This window comes from Canis lupus, chromosome 12 (assembly GCF_011100685.1).
Source record: "Canis lupus familiaris isolate Mischka breed German Shepherd chromosome 12, alternate assembly UU_Cfam_GSD_1.0, whole genome shotgun sequence".
Lineage (NCBI taxonomy): Eukaryota > Metazoa > Chordata > Mammalia > Carnivora > Canidae > Canis > Canis lupus.
In genome coordinates, this window is record NC_049233.1 from 4,948,148 (window position 1) to 4,965,563 (window position 17,416).

The window sequence follows — 17,416 nt, forward strand, 5'->3', positions numbered from 1 at the left end:
TGCCCCTCCCTGCCCACTCCCTCTCTAAAACAAACAAACAAACAAACAATCAAACAAAAAACCATAAAATTGGGGCACCTAGGTGGCTCAGTTAATTAAGCATCTGCCTTTGGCTCAGGTCATGATCCCAGGGTCCTGGGATGGAGACCTGCATCAGGCTCCCTGGTCAGTGGGGAGCCTGTTTCTCCCTCTCTCTCTGCCTCTGCCTGCCGCTCCCTTTACTTGTGCTCTGTCAAATAAATAAATAAAATATTTTTTAAAAACTCATTTAAAAATTTTATAGGTTCAATGTAGGTTCATCAATTTTAACAAGTGTATCACTCTGATAGGGTGTGTTGTAAAGGGGCGAGGGAAGGCTATGCAAGTGTGAGGATGGGGAGTATATGGGAAATCTATACCTTCTGTTCAATTTTACTGTGCACCTAAGAGTACTCTAAAAATAAGGTCTATTAAAAAATGTATCAACACATTTTAATGAAAGCAACCAGTGTCCATCGATAGATGAATGGATAAAGATGTAGATAAAGATGGATATATACGCATACACACAATGGAATGTTAATCATAAAAAAGAATGAATTCTTGCCATTTGCAACAATATGGAGGATCTAGAAGATGCAATGCTAAGTGAAAAAAGTCTGTCAGCAGGGCACCTGGGTGGCTCAGTTGGTTAAGTGTCTGATTCTTGATTTTGGCTCAGGTCATGATCTCACAGTTATGGGATCGAGCCCCATGTTGGGTTCTGCAGTGGGTGTGGAGCCTGCTTAAGATTCTCTCTCTCTGCCCCACCCCTCCCCCTCTCTAAATAAGAAAAAAGACACCGTATGATTTCACTTATATGTGGAATTTAAGAAATAAAATAAGTGAACAAAGGGAAAATACAATAAAAAACCCCCCAGACTCTTGAATATAGAGACCTGGTAGTTCTAGGAGGGAGGTGGATGGGGGTATGGGGTAAAATAGGTGAAGGGGATTAAGAGTACACTTATCACAAGGAGCACTGAATGTATGGAATTGCTGAATCACTATATTGCATACCTGACACTAATACTGCATGATAATAATACTGGAATTTAAATAAATAGATTTATAAAAATAAAGGGAAAGAATTTTAAATCATGTAACACATTTTAATAAAATATAATTTTAATTTAATCATGGAATACTTTCAAACTATAGTGACCACTTTAGAACATTTTAAATTTTTAAAAATTGTGGTAAAATACATATAAAATTTACCATCATGACCATTTTTAAGTGTACAGATCAGTACTGTTAAGTATATTCACATTGTTGTACAACCAGTCTCTACAACTTTTTCATCTTGCAACATTAAAACTCTACCCATTGAACAACTTCCCATTTCCTCCTGCCCCAAGTCCCTGGCAAGATTTTCATTCTACTATTTCTGTGAATTTGATTACTCTAGATTCATCTAGATATAAGAGGAATCATATAGTATTTGTCTTTTTTCCACCAGATATTCTACACCCAATGTGGGGCTCGAACTCACAACCCTGAGATCAAGAGTCACACACTCTACCCACTGAGCCAGCAAGGTACCCCCTATAGTGTTTGTCTTTCCATGACTGGCTTTTCTTAGTGTATCCTCAAATTTCATTAGTGATGTCACATGTGTCACAGTGCCCTCTTTTTTTTTTTTTTTTTTTTTTAAGGCTGAATAATATTCCTCTGTGAACAAGTGTATGACAATTTATCCATTCAGCTAGAGATAAACACTTGGGTGGCTTCCAGCTTTTGGCTATAATGAATAATGCTGATAACAAACCTGAGCATATACCTATCTTTTTGAAACACTGCTCTCACTTCTTTTGGGAACATATCCAGAAGTAAAATTGCTGAGTCATAGGGTAACCCTATGTTTAATTTTTTGAGGAACTGTTATACTATTTCCCATCATGGCTGTACCATTTTACATTTCTACCAACAGTGCACAAGGATTTCAATTTCTCCATAACCTTGCCAACACTTGTTATTTTCTTACTTTTTTAGAAAAAGATTTTATTTATTTATTCATGAGAGACACAGAGAGGGGGGTGGGAGCAGAGACACCGGCAGAGACAGAAGCAGGCTCCATGCAGGGAGTCCGATGCAGGACTTGATCCCAGGACTCCAGGATCATTGGCACGCCCTGAGCCAATGGCAGGCACTAAACTACAGAGCCACCCAGGGATCCCCTTTTCTTACCTTTTTTTGACAGCAGCTATCCTGATGGGTGTGAGGTGCTCTCTCACTTCATTTTTTTTTTTAAGATTTTATTTATTTATTCATGAGAGACACAGAGAGAGAGGCAGAGACACAGGCAGAGGGAGAAGCAGGCTACCTGCGGGGAATGTGATGCAGGACTCGATCCCAGGACCCCAGGATCATGCCCTGAGCCAAAGGCAGACACTCAACCACTGAGCCACCCAGGTATCCCTCCCACTGCAGTTTTTATTTACATTTCCCTAATGAATGGTGAAGTTAAGCATCTTTTCATATGCTAGTAAGCCATTTATAGATCTTTGGAGAAATGTCTAGGTTCATTGCCCATTTTAAAATGTTTATTTGGGGTTTTTCCCTGTTGTTGAATTATAAGAGTTCAATATGAATTCTGGATATTAACTCTTTGTCAGAAATAGGATTTACAAACAATCTTTCATTCTGTAGGTTGCCTTTTCACTCTGTTATTGTATCCTTTGAAGCAGTTTTAAATTTTGATGTCCAATTTATGTATTTTTTACTTTTGTTGCTATTGCTTTTGGTGTCACATCCAAAAAATCATTGCCAAATACAATTTCATGAAGCTTTTCCTCTAAGTTTTCTTCTAAAAAAATATAGTTTTAGGTCTTGTGTTTAGGTCTTTGATCCATATTTTAATATATGGATCATTTGTATATATGGTGTAAAGGGTACAACTTCACTCTTTTGTGAATATCCAGCTTCCCCAAACATCATTCATTGAGAAGACTGTCCTTTCTCTACTGATTGGTCCATAAAACATTTAAAGGTATGCATTTGAAATATGAGCATACTTAAAATATTATAGGATGGAAGATATATGGCATTATACAGAAAAACACTTTTTCATATGGGAATAGAAAAGAAGGACAAAAAAGATAAAATGTTTTCATTGTAAAAGGGTTTTCTTTCAAAACATAAAAGCTGATAAACACTTAAATATAAGGCTAGTCACTAGCAAGTTTCAGATAATTAAAAACCCATCTGATTCATTCCTGCTTTATCTTCATTGAAGATTTCCAGGACTTAGTAGCAATTTCTGCTTGGTATTCTAACTCTATGTGTATTTTGCTAATATTTTCTATTTAAAAAAAATTCCATATCATTAAATATAATATTGAGAATGTCTTCCTTTTTTCATATTAGATAAAGCAAATTAGTTTTTCCTATTTTTCCCTCTTATGAATTATTTGTTTTAAAAGGTCTTATAAAAGGGCTCTGATAATCATCTCTACTCCCTACCAAAAGTATCTGATTATGAATTGAACTATTTACATCTTAAGATTCTTTTAAAGTGTTCATATGTCTTCTGTTATATTCATTTTTGCCATTTCTCTAATTACTAAGAAAGGATGCCTTGGTGGCTCAGCAGTTAAGCATCTGCCTTTGGCTCTGGGCGTGATCCCTTGGTCCCGGGATGGAGTCCCACATCGGGCTCTCTGCATGGAACCTGCTTCTCCCTCTGCCTATGTCTCTGCCTCTCTCTCTCATAAATAAATAAAATCTTTAAAAATATATAAATAAATAAAAATAAACTTTTCAAAATAGGAATCCAACCTGTAATATCAAGCATATAACAGCAAATATTTTTTTTAATTTTTTTAAATTTATTTATGATAGTCATACAGAGAGAGAGAGAGAGAGAGGCACAGACACAGGCAGAGGGAGGAGCAGGCTCCATGCACTGGGAGCCCGACGTGGGACTCGATCCCGGGTCTCCAGGATCGTGCCCTGGGCCAAAGGCAAGCGCCAAACCGCTGTGCCACCCAGGGATCCCAAATATTTTGCTTTTGATAAACCTATTAACTCTATCATTCTTGTAAGAAAAGTATCTGTTGTACAGCAGGCACTCAGTGAATTCTGCTGGACCAGAACCTACTTTATTTTTGTACCTGATTTGAGCTAGTTTTAAGCCTTAAGATCTAATATAACTCCGAAGAGATTGCTTGAGTTTGAATCCTGGCCCTACCACTTTATTGTATAACTTTGGGCTAATTACTTTATCTCCCTGTATCATAGTTTCCTCATATGTAAACAAAAAAACAGAACCAAATGAAAATAAAAATGGTTAATTATGGTAGGTACCTAAACCATAAAAAAAAAAAAATTAGCAAAGTGGATTTCATCAAAATTAAAAACTTGTGTTCCTTTAAAGACCAATTAAAATGAAAAGGCAAGCCAAACACTGTGAGAACATAGTTGGAAAATCTGATAAAGTGCTTGTTGTGTTGAGCATAACTAACTGATTTTTTTTAAATAATAAAAAATAGGGATCCCTGGGTGGCGCAGTGGTATAGTGCCTGCCTTTGGCCCAGGGCACGATCCTGGAGACCCGGGATCGAATCCCACATCGGGCTCCCGGTGCATGGAGCCTGCTTCTCCCTCTGCCTATGTCTCTGTCTCTGTCTCTCTCTCTGTGTGACTATCATAAATAAATAAAAATTTTTAAGTAAAAAAAAAAATAAATAAAATAAAATAAAATAATAAAAAATAACAGATACTTCACAAAAGAAAATATATAAATGCCCACTAAGTGCAGGAAAAGATACCCTCAATATCACTAGTTAACAGGGAAATACAAACGACCAAAATGAGATACCATTTCATGCCCATTAGAATGGCTAAAGTTAAAAGGACTGACCATACTAAGGACTGGCAAGGGTATGAAAAACTTAAACTCTCATGTACTGCTGGTGCAAATGCAAAATGGTATGGCAATGTCTTATAAACATACACTTACTATGTCCAGCAAGTCCGTTCTCAGGCATTTACTCAAAACACATGAAAACATATACCCGCACAAAGACATGAATGTGAATGCTCATAAAAACATTGTTTCATAATAGCCCCAAACTCCAATGTCGAATTTCTGAATGTATGAACAAATTGTGCTATTTCTATACTGTGGAATACTACTTGGCAATTCAACATTCATGAATCTCAAAATCATTATGTAAGTGAAAGAGGTAAATACCAAAAATGACATATGATTCCATTCATATGAAATTCTGGATAAGGCAAACTATAATAACAGAAACCAGACTGGTGACTGCATGGGCCCCAAGGTCCAGGAAGGACAGAGACTGCAAAAGAACATGAGAAAACTTTTCAGGGTGAGGAAATTGGTCCATATTGATGGCTGGTAGTAGTTACAGAAATATTACCAAATTCACCAAGCTTTACCTTTCTTAGAGGGGTAAATCTTACTACAGGCAAATGCCACCTCAATTTTAAAAAACTCAAAAATTCTTAGAACAAATGTTAATATGACTGTCACCTAACAGATACTAAATAGATTGTATAAAGAATCCAAAAAATAGGGATCCCTGGGTGGCGCAGCGGTTTGGCGCCTGCCTTTGGCCCAGGGCGCGATCCTGGAGACCCTGGATCGAATCCCACATCGGGCTCCCGGTGCATGGAGCCTGCTTCTCCCTCTGCCTGTGTCTCTGCCTCTCTCTCTCTCTCTGTGACTATCATGAATAAATAAATAAAAAATCTTTAAAAAAAAAAAAAAAAAGAATCCAAAAAATAATAATAGGCTTGGTGTGACAATAAATGGTGCTGGGAAAGTTGGACATCCACATGCAGAAGAATGAAACTAGACCATTCTCTTACACCACACATAAAGATAAACTCAAAATGGATGAAAGATCTAAATGTGAGACAAGATTCCATCAAAATCCTAGAGGAGAACACAGGCAACACCCTTTTTGAACTTGGCCACAGCAACTTCTTGCAAGATACATCCATGAAGGCAAGAGAAACAAAAGCAAAAATGAATTACTGGGACTTCATCAAGATAAGAAGCTTCTGCACAGCAAAAGAAACAGTCAACAAAACTAAAAGACAACCTACAGAATGGGAGAAGATATTTGCAAATGACATATCAGATAAAGGGCTAGTATCCAAGATCTATAAAGAACTTATTAAACTCAACAGCAAAGAAACAAACAATCCAATCATGAAATGGACAAAAGACATGAACAGAAATTTCACAGAGGAAGACATAGACATGGCCAACAAGCACATGAGAAAATGCTCCGCATCACTGGCCATCAGGGAAATACAAATCAAAACCACAATGAGATACCACCTCACACTAGTGAGAATGGTGAAAATTAACAAGACGAGAAACAACAAATGTTGGAGAGGATGTGGAGAAAGGGGAACCCTCTTGCACTGTTGGTGGGAATGTGAACTGGTGCAGCCACTCTGGAAAACTGTGTGGAGGTTCCTCAAAGAGTTCCAAATAGATCTGCCCTACAACCCAGCAATTACACTGCTGGGGATTTACCCCAAAGGTACAGATGCAGTGACACGCTGGGACACCTGCACCCCGATGTTTATAGCAGCAATGTCCACAATAGCCAAACTGTGGAAGGAGCCTCGATGTCTACTGAAAGATGAATGGAAAAAGAAGATGTGGTCTATGTACACAATGGAATATTACTCAGCCATTTGAAATGACAAATACCCACCATTTGCTTCGATGTGGATGGAACTGGAAGGTATTTTGCTGAGTGAAATAAGTCAATCGGAAAAGGACAAACATTATATGGTCTCATTCATTTGGAGAATATAAAAATTAGTGAAAGGGAATAAAGGGAAAGGAGAGAAAATGAGTGAAAATATCAGTGAGGGTGACAAAACATGAGACACACCTAACTCTGGGAAACGAACAAGGGGTAGTGGAAAGGGAGGTGGGTGGGGGTTGGGGTGACTGGGTGATGGGCACTGAGGGGGGGCACTTGGCGGGATGAGCACTGGGTGTTATGTTAAATGTTGGCAAATTGGACTGCAATAAAAAATTTTTTTTTAAATAGGCTTGGTGTGAGGATTTAATGAGGTAATGCACATAAGGCCCTTAGTCTGGCATTACAAGCACTTAAAAAGTATTAGCTATTAGTCTTCCAACATATATTTTTTTCCTCTTACTCTAATATGCTCATTAGCATAATGCAGCACAGAAGATTATATTAATGTTATAGGCAGATTGCTGATATTACTTCATTATAGTTTTGTTTTGTTTTACTTCATTATTGCTTAATCTCAGTAGTAAGAGTGTAGGTATGTGGAGAATCCAAAATGATGGGTTTCTTTGTTTCGCTTCTCAAATCTGGGGAAAGAATATAACAGATAGGATTTTTATCTTCATAATTCCCAATCATGTTTGTCACATACCAAGAACACCCAAACCAACTTCATTGAAGTAGCCCTCTATAAGAAATCATCAGACCTTGATAAGGGTAGTTAGGGGAGGAGCAAAGCCTTGGTGTGCTTGGATTTACTTTGAAGAACTGAAAGAAAGAATTCTTTCATCCACCAAATCTATCCCTTCCCAATTTTATTGATAATATATTTGTTGGAGGGAGGCGGGGAGGGGGAAAAACCAGAACTTCTACTATGGAAGTATATTGGAGAATCCTGAGTCCTTATTTTGACTTCTTTTAAAATGAATTATGAACACAGTTCTAGGAATTCAGAACATGTAAGATTTATTTATTTATTATTTTGTTTTTAAAGATTTATCTATTTATTCGAGAGAGAGAGAGAGAGAGAGAGAAAGAGAGAGAGGCAAAGACACAGGCAGAGGGAGGAGCAGGTTCCTCGCAGGAGCCCAATGCGGGACTCGATCCCGGATTCCAGGATCACAACCTGAGCCGAAGGCAGCCACCCAACTGCTGCTGAGCTACCCAGGCGTCCCAGAACATGTAGTATTTAGTTAAGAAAACTAAAAAAAAAAAAAAAAAAAAAAAAGAGAGAGAGAGAGAGAAAGAAAACTCAAGAAAAGAAACCATCATCTCTTCATTCTAATTTGTGTAACATATTCTGAAGTGGTAATAATCAGTTGTCTTATTCAGTTTTTGTCTTTCCAGATTTCCTGAGGCTAAAAATGATGGTAAAGCATTATTTCAAAAAGTCTGTATACAGGAATAGTAAGCAGAGTTAGGACCCAAACTGCTATAGAACAGTTTTTGCCATTCCACTAGAAAGCCAGTCAATAATTCTAATGCTATAACAACGTAATAAACATGTGAGTGCTTACTATGTGCTAAGCAATGGCGTGCAATATCTTATTTACTCTTCAATATACAAAAGTATATACTATCATTATCATGATTTTACAAACAATGGAGGTAGGGCACAGAGTTTAAAAGATGGTACAGAAAGAAAGACACATATACACACAACTCAGGTAAAGCTCAAATGTATATGGATGTACATATATATGGTATGTGTATTTTTATGGCAATTTTCTACAGATAAACTGTCACAACTCTATTTTAAATACAAAAGTCACAACAGAATCCCCAAATTAGTGTGACTTTCCACTGAAATATTTCTATTTATTCCCTTGGTAGAGGTGCAATACAAGAGATCAAGAGAGCTCAATATAAAATCACTTATATTACTTTTCTTCATTTTGATCAAAATCCTAGGAAACAGAAAAGACTCATTCATCATAGGGTAGAGAAAATGGGAGTGTAAGTTCTCAGCAATTTTTTTTTCTTAACAATTCTTAACTCTTCTTACAAAGACAGCTGCTGAAAGAAGGCATCTTATTTTAAATCCATCAACTTCTTCAAGACAGAAATTCAAAGGGTAGAGTAAGGGTTTGGGGGGCGGGGCAGTGGGAACAAAGATGTCTAAGATTTCTGATGAGGCCATTTACTCTGAGGTCATCTAAAGTAAATACTGATGCCACACTCATGCTGTTGGCCCTGAAGGTTCACATCCCTAAATCAACAAAAAAGAGACAAATTCTAATTTAACTGTCAGCCATCATCTGCTTTATTAAGAAAGAATCTGTATTTGATTTTGATTTGTATTGTATTGAGACACAAAGATTAATCTCACAGGAACCACTGATTCACTAAAGGCCCAAAGGAGAAGGGAACAGTGGCAGAGCCAAGTACCAGAGCTTGCAAAGAGTACAGCTGGACAGGAAGCAGAAGTCACCCAGACATATGCCTGAGAGTACCAGGGAAGGCAGCACAGAAGAGAGGCAGAAAAGAGCTTAATTCCACAGTTCCTCACTTGCTATTTCCTTTCCCAGATCCATGCTTAACTAACAATTCATCTAAGATGGTAAAATGAGAAAAAAAAAGGGGGGGGGGGGATGATAGTCAATACTGAGCCACGGTGGTAGACAGGGGGATTACTCCTTTTCTCCCACACTTAATCTGGGAATAAACTAGAAATCTGTTATATCTGTAACAGATAAGAATTAAAAAAAGATTGGTAATTCAGCCACTACCTTTCAATAAGCCATATGGCCCACAAAGTTCCATTTGATGTATAGGCTATTATTGTCCTTACAAGACTTTAAAAACAAACAAACAAACAAACAAACAAAACGCTAAATTAACTAAAGCTATTTAAAAGCATTTGAAAATAAATCAGTATTTTTTTCTAATTAATTAGTTTAAATCACATTTAAGACTTGAAAATAGGGCAGCCTGGGTGGCTCAGCAGTTTAGCCTGCCTTTGGCCCAGGGCGTGATCCTGGAGTCCCAAGATCGAGCCCCACGTCGGGCTCCCTGCATGGAGCCTGCTTCTCCCTCTGCCTGTGTCTCTGCCCCTCTCTCTCTCTCTCTTTCTGTGTCTCTCATGAGTAAATAAGTAAAATCTTTAAAAAAAAAAAAAAAGACTTGAAAATAGTGGTTTTCCAATCTTTTTTCCTCAAGACCTCCTTTACATCTTAAAAACTGAGGACCCCAAGGAGCTTTTGTCTATTTACTGATATTTACCACATTAAAAATTAAAGTTATTTACCAATTCACTGAAAAATAGTAATAACCTCATTATATGTTAACACAACTTTTTATGAAAAGTATAATTTTTAAAAATTTATTAGTGAGAACAGCATTTTATAAATTTACAAGTGTAAAATGTGTCTAACTTAATAAAAGACAACCAGGTTCTCATACCTACTTTTGCATTCATCTGTTACAAATTTGGTTTAACTCTAAGAAAAAATCCAAACCCACAAAAATAGATAGTTGGAAAAGATGGGAGTACTTTAACAGCCTTTTCAGATAATTATGATTATAATCATCTCATATGGCATCAAAGTTGGACAAGTGCACAAGCTGCAATGTGTAATCTGAAAGCATATCAATGAATTTTTCATATCATATTACATTAAAATCCACTGGTCTAGCTTGCACAATGAATGGATCTTTTAGTCAAGAGTGATTTTGTAACAGCTTGTATTGGGAAAATATTGATTCACTAAGTTAGACAGATCTTCCAAATGTTAACACATTTCATCATATAATATTTTATTTATTTATTTATTTATTATAATAAATTTATTTTTTATTGGTTCAATTTGCCAACATACAGAATAATACCCAGTGCTCATCCCGTCAAGTGCCCCCCTCAGTGCCCGTCACCCATTCACCCCCACCCCCCACCCTCTTCCCCTTCCACCACCCCTAGTTCATTTCCCAGAGTTAGGAGTCTTTACGTTCTGTCTCCCTTTCTGATATTTCCTACCCATTTCTTCTCCCTTCCCTTCTATCCCCTTTCACTATTATTTATATTCCCCAAATGAATGACATCATATAATATTTTAAAAATCACATTCGTTGATATCCACGGATCTCATCAGAAGTCTTTTAAGTTTGAGGAAGTTGTCAGGCTCCCAGTGGCAGATACAAATTTCCCAAAACTGTAATTTTTATTTGAAAACTCAATGGTAAGACATACTGTCAGTTGTCTTCCTTGAAGTGACAGGCTCACTTCATTCATTTTTTTAAAATTGTATTTATTTATTAATTAATGAGAGACACACAGAGAGAGAGGCAGAGACACAGGCAGAGGGAGAAGTAGGCTCCACGCAGGGAGCCCGATGTGGGACTCGAACCCACATCTCCAGGATCACACCCTGGGCTGAAGGCGGCACTAAACCGCTGAGCCACCGGGGCTGCCCCATTTCATTCATTATTAAGAAAGTATCTGCCAAATACTATATAATCAAGTCTAAACAACGACAGTTTGCCCTTTTAAAGAAAAATGATTATTATAAAAAAAATGCACTCAAGTTAAGTGCACAGGTACTTCGTGAGATAACCAGTACACTCGGGTATGCAAAAGTGCTCCATGTGTGCTTCCCCATCTGTCATAAAACAGCAAAACAATGTGAAACTCAAAGATCAGGATTTAATAAAATCAGTATTTTTTATGCTTTGTCGAGGACACCAAGTGAAACTGGCTTCCTTTCTGATCCTTATTTACACAGTGCATAAAGGCAGCGAAGCATATACGATTGCTAGCATAGGCTGGTGCCACCGCCTAGAATTGCACCAGGGCACCAGCAGCCTTTACCACTGCAGCTTGTGCACCTTCAGTAGACTTTACTGCCAACACTGTAAACAGATAAACAACATCTTAGTTTTATTATAAAAACAGTCTTGACATTATGGACCTCCTAAAAATCCACCAGCTCCTCTGATCCACTAGCTCCTATGTAATATAAATGGCAATAAATCCAAGCAAAACACAACTCCAAAAATACCCTCTTACCTTTGCCAAGACTAAAGACAAATGGTTCATTTCGATCATGACTGGAATCAAACTTCTTTCCATTTGACAATTTCCCTTTGTAATGGACATAAACTTTGTCTCCAATCATTGGTGTTTCCTCACTATTCCCCACTCTTTTGACAATCTAGAAAAGACAAACATCAAGAAAAAGGAGCTGATTTTATTCTGATCAGAGATGCACAATCCATTCCACTTTACCTACAGATTTACTAATAATTACCTGTCCTTCCTAAAGGCCTCCCCGCTAGTTCTCTTAATAACCCTCACTGTTAGAAAATCGTCCTATGCTACTCTCAATCTTTAATGCTATATTTAATTTTACTGCCAATCACACTATTCCCTCAAAATAACATAATAATATAACCCCAGAGGGCAGCCTGGGTGGCTCAGCAGTTTAGCGCCACCTTCAGCCCAGGGTGTGAACCTGGAGACCAGAGATCGAGTCCCACATGGGGCTCCCTGCATGGAGCCTGCTTCTCCCTCTGCCTGTGTCTCTGCCTCTCTCTCTGTCTCAGTGTTTCTCATGAATGGATAAATAAAATCTTAAAAAAAAATAATAACAAAAAATTTTTTAAATTTAATTTAATTTTTTAATTTTTTAAAAATTTTTTTAATTTTTTAACAAAAATTTTAATTTTTTAATTTTAATTTAATTTTAATTAAAAAAATTTAAAAATAATATAACCCAAGAGATCCTGACTCATGCTTTGACACTAAAATCTCTCAAAACACAGAGCTAGTTCATATACAAACTGAATTAGACCAAAAAGATTAGACTTTCAAAAACATTCAAAAAGGGGGATCCCTGGGTGGCGCAGTGGTTTGGCGCCTGCCTTTGGCTCAGGGCGCGATCCTGGAGACCCGGGATCGAATCCCACATCAGGCTCCCGGTGCATGGAGCCTGCTTCTCTCTCTGCCTGTGTCTCTGCCTATCTCTCTCTCTCTCTCTCTCAATCTGTGTGTGACTATAGTAAATAAATAAAAAATTAAAAAAAAAATTAAAAAAAAAAACATTCAAAAAGGAGTTGAAAGCAAACTTACAAAGGTGAGATTTTATTTACTTCCACCCTTTGCTAAAAACTTTACCTTTTGACTAGATTCCACTAGTTTGGTTTAATTTCAAAAAGCTCAATTTCCTGGTATAACAGGTTATACTTTTTATTATGTGAGGAATATTTACTGTGAAAAAAACAGTATCACTGTATAGTTTGATATGATACTGAATAGCTTGTTTTCTAGTAAAGCAAATGCCAAAAAAGCTCCAGGCTGAAAAATAGCTAGCTGTCATAAAATCCAGTATATTTATTTTGTTCTTGGCAGAGCAGACTACTAATGCAGTTGGTCAGTTCTGGGAAAAGAATATCAAATCCAAGCATGTGGTGGCATAATTTATTCTGTCAATCACCTATGCCAAATTAATCATTTTTATTAGATAACAGAGGATGGTAGCTAATGTCCAAGAATCGTCATTTTAGGGAAGAGTCTGAATTTTTATATAAAGAATTCAGTTATTCACTCCTAAATTCCTTAAGATGTATCCTCCCAGCCCCACCCTCATATCACCACATAAACACTGTAAGCTTATATTCTACAATTTTCTAGTTCAAAAGTCCAGATATTCTTTAAAGGAAAAGAATCATTATCACAGCTCCACCAAAAACCTGTTAGAACTAATCATTAATGAATTCAGTAAAGCAGGAGGATACAGAATCAACACACAGAAATCAGCTGTTTTTCTACACACTCATAACAGGGATATATCTGAAAAAGAAATAATGAAAACAATCGAGAAATGCAAGTCAAACCCACAAGATACTACCTCATCTGTTAGAATGGCTAAGATTAAAAAGACAAGAAATAACAAGTATTAGTGAGGTTTTGGAGAAAAGAGAATACTCGTGCACTGTTGGTGGGAATGTAAGTTAGTGAAGCCACTGTGGAAAACAGTGTGACCATTCCTCAAAAAATTAAAAACAGGACTACCATACAATCCAGCAATTCCACTTCTGGGTATTTCTCTGAGGAAAACGAAAACACTAGCTCACGAAGACATATGTACCTCCTATGTTCATTGCAACATTATGTACAATAGCTAAGCTATGGAAATAACCTAAGTGTCCACAGAGAAACGAATGGATGAAGAAAATGTAGTATGTATATTATATACACAGTGAAATGTTAATCCAGCCATAAAAAAAGAATAAAATCTTGCCATCGTGACAACATGAATGGACCTTGAGAGTATTACGCTAAGTGACAGAAAATCCTGTATGATCTCATTTATATGTGGAATCTAAAAAAGCTGACCTCACAAAAACAGAGAGTAGAAGGTTAGTTGTTAGGGGCTCTAGACTGGGAAAAATGGGAAGACATGAAGAGTTACTTTAAGTAGATGCTTTAAGGATACAATCTAGTCTTGATTCAGCTCCACAATGTAATTTTATTACTTTTATAGTAATAAAAGACATGACTACAGATGAGGCACTCTGCTAAATGCTTTATATAATCTCAATAACTATATGAGGTGGGTAGTATTATTCCAATTCTACAAATGAGGAAATCTCACCACAGAGAGGTTAACTAAAATGCCCTAGGTCATATAATTAGTAGACCTATTTAATCTTAACCAAAAGCCCCATGGTGCTAGACAGGGATAAATTATAGGATTTAAAAGGCTTAGGATCCCAAAATGTTTCTTACAAACCTAAAAATCTTATCGGATTTACTCCCTGGAATAATACAGGGCTGGAGGCATATTGGGGACTATGTTCTCTGTATGGGTGCATGGAAAAGATGAAAGAGAAGGACTTAACCAGAGCAGGGAGATGCCGAGGACAGCCTGCAGATATCTATTGTCTCTAGAAGCATCCTGGAGTTCAGGATAGGTAATTCATACAGGTTAAGAAGCCCTATGGAGGGATCCCTGGGTGGCGCAGCGGTTTAGCGCCTGCCTTTGGCCCGGGGCGCGATCCTGGAGACCCGGGATTGAATCCCACGTCGGGCTCCCTGCGTGGAGCCTGCTTAGCCCTCTGCCTGTGTCTCTGCCTCTCTCTCTCTCTCTCTGTGTGACTATCATGAATAAATAAATAAAATCTTAAAAAAAAAAAAAAAAAAAAAAAAAAGAAGCCCTATGGAAAAAGACAGCGGTATATAACTCTAAGACATAAAACCCCTATTTCCAGAGTTGAAAGTCCCCAAAATTTGGCTTTGCATGTACGTGGCAAGCTAACAGTAAAACGTATATTCAGAAGACTCAGGCACAGGAAGAAAGCTTTCACATAAGCAAGACTAGACAAACTAAAAAATTCCCATTTGCTGCTGCTGCTGACACAAGGAAATATTGAAATTCAGCTTAGTGATGATATTTAGAACGTGTAAGATAATCTTTTCAGCAAGAAAAAAAACTATACAAACTTGTATGAGTAACAACAGTGTAGGAGAAATAATGACCTAATATGACTAAATTCATTTAACCTCTCTCAGCTCCACTTTATTTACTTACCTGGAATACCAATATATACCTTCCATAAATAAAATGGAAAGTTCAAGAGGTGCTCTGATTATCTCACAAGACCATTGTGAGACACAAATAAAAACACACATGTAGATGTGATTAATTATAGAGTGAAAAAGATATAGTGTGTTTTAATGAGGAAAGCTAATTCAAAGGTAAGATATATTCTCTGATGAAATCTCAAAAAATACCTTCACTGCACAAATAACAATTTGCATGTGAAAAAAATCCCTTTGAACTTTAGCAAGTTACCTTTTCTTTTTCCTCTAAGTCTTTTGAATTGTCACCAATTAGCTTTAATATACTGAAATATTATGTTAAAATAATAACCCATGTGTACGCTCTGAGAACTGGGAGACAGAGCCTTCTAGAGTCACACATAACTTGGATCTGGACCCCATTCATTTACCTGGCTGGGCCTCAGTCTCACCATCTATAATTTGGGATTTTTTTAAAAGATTTTTTATTTATTTATTCATGAGAGACACAAAGAGAGAGAGAGAAAGGCAGAGACACAGGCAGAGAGAGAAGCAGGATCCATGCAGGGAGCCTGATGTGGGACTCGATCCCAGGACCCCAGGATCATGCCCTGGGCCAAAGGCAGGCGCTAAACCACTGAGCCACCCAGGGATCCCTCCATTTTTAAAATATAATTTGGGATTAAAACAAACTTCAAGTCATGAAGATGAAATGAAAAATGGTTGTAGTGTTTAGCACTTAGGTAAGCCTCAATAAACATTATTGACCTCCACCTTCCAGCCAAAAGAAAAAAAGAAAGATTTTTATAAATTATCCTTCCAGACAGCAAATTTCCCTGCATGTCATTCATCCTTGTAACCTCACCTTTAATACTCCTCTATCTTTTTTTGAGGTGATATCCTCTCCACGTTCAGCCACAGCTGCTGCTGGGTTTTCTCCACTGTTCTTGGCACCTTCATCAGTAGTCATTGTCTTTTATAAGCAAGAAAACCTGCTGAGAAGAAACATATTTTAACTTAGAAAAATAGCACTGCTATGAACATCTGAAAGTGCCCCTACATATGTATGGGCTTTCCCTGATCTAAGATTTACATAGGGCCAATAAAGTTAAATGCTGAAAATGAAAGCAAAAACACTTGTCATGAGCATGTATTGATGTCATGTGGTATGTACATAAAACACCATCCAACTCTTTAATTTCCCATCCAGCACTGGTCCCAAACTAGAGAGCAGTACAAATCAGGTTTGGTAGTGATTATATTCCTTAACATTATTACACACCGAGAAGCAGTACTTTAGAACTCTGAAAATGTCTTTTTCCTATAGTCATATTTTTGACAGAGAATTAAGAACTTATCAAGTGATCTGATTTTTAAGATGACAATATACAGGGGCACTTGGCTAGCTCAGTAGTTAAGCATCCAACTCGATTTCAGCTCAGGTCGTGATCTCATGGATCATGGGGTCAAGTCCCACATCAGGCTCCACGCTCAGTGGGGAATCTGCTGGAAGATCCTTTCCCTCTGCCCCTCCTGCCACTTGTGCACACTCACCCTCTCACTTTCTCTCTCAAAAATAAATAAACCTTTTTTCCCTTTTAATGGCAATATAGCATAGTGGTAAACAGAACAGGCTTTAGAAGCTGACAGACCCCAGTCCAAGTCTTAGCTCCAGCAATATCTGTCCAACACCTGCAAACTTAATCTCGCTGAGCCTCAATTTCACATCTGTAAAAGGGATGGAGTACATTGTTCATGGAGTTACTGTGAGGCATTAATGAGACAATGTATGTGAAGAGATTAGCACAAATCATAACTTAGAATTTTAAGTATTTATCATGCTTATTATGGGTCCTCTTTGGAGCTACATTTTTTATCTCCTGCTCAAAATATCTACAGAATGAGGTTCTTCCCTAGCATGGCAGTTGAGGCCCTTCACAATCTGATCCTAACTTATCTTTCAGAGGTCTAGCTTCCACCACTTTCTTTTACTTTCTTTCATGCAGCTCATGCTCGAGCCAAACGAGAGTAATTCCTAACTAAAGCAAAGCCCACTGCTTTCCCATCTCCATGCTTTTGGCCTCTCATCTTCTTCTCCAAACACTCCTCCCTCTTCAATTCTTCCTTCATC

At 37.4% G+C, this 17,416-nt stretch overlaps 1 protein-coding gene across 9 annotated transcripts in view; it reads right to left on the reverse strand.

The window, feature by feature from the left end:
* FKBP5 (FKBP prolyl isomerase 5) overlaps positions 1 to 17,416 on the reverse strand; it is a 108,858-nt gene that overhangs the window by 46,039 nt on the left and 45,403 nt on the right. For 5 of the 9 annotated variants that reach the window (XM_038553838.1, XM_038553845.1, XM_038553842.1 and 2 more), the window contains 2 exons: positions 16,151 to 16,280; positions 11,773 to 11,917 (listed from right to left, as the gene is read on the reverse strand). In XM_038553838.1, coding sequence (XP_038409766.1) covers positions 11,773 to 11,917; positions 16,151 to 16,255 — 250 coding nt within the window. In that variant the 5' untranslated portion in view covers positions 16,256 to 16,280. The remainder of the gene's footprint in view (positions 1 to 11,772; positions 11,918 to 16,150; positions 16,281 to 17,416) is intronic. The other 4 variants (XM_038553844.1, XM_038553837.1, XM_038553840.1 and 1 more) reach the window with 1 other exon arrangement.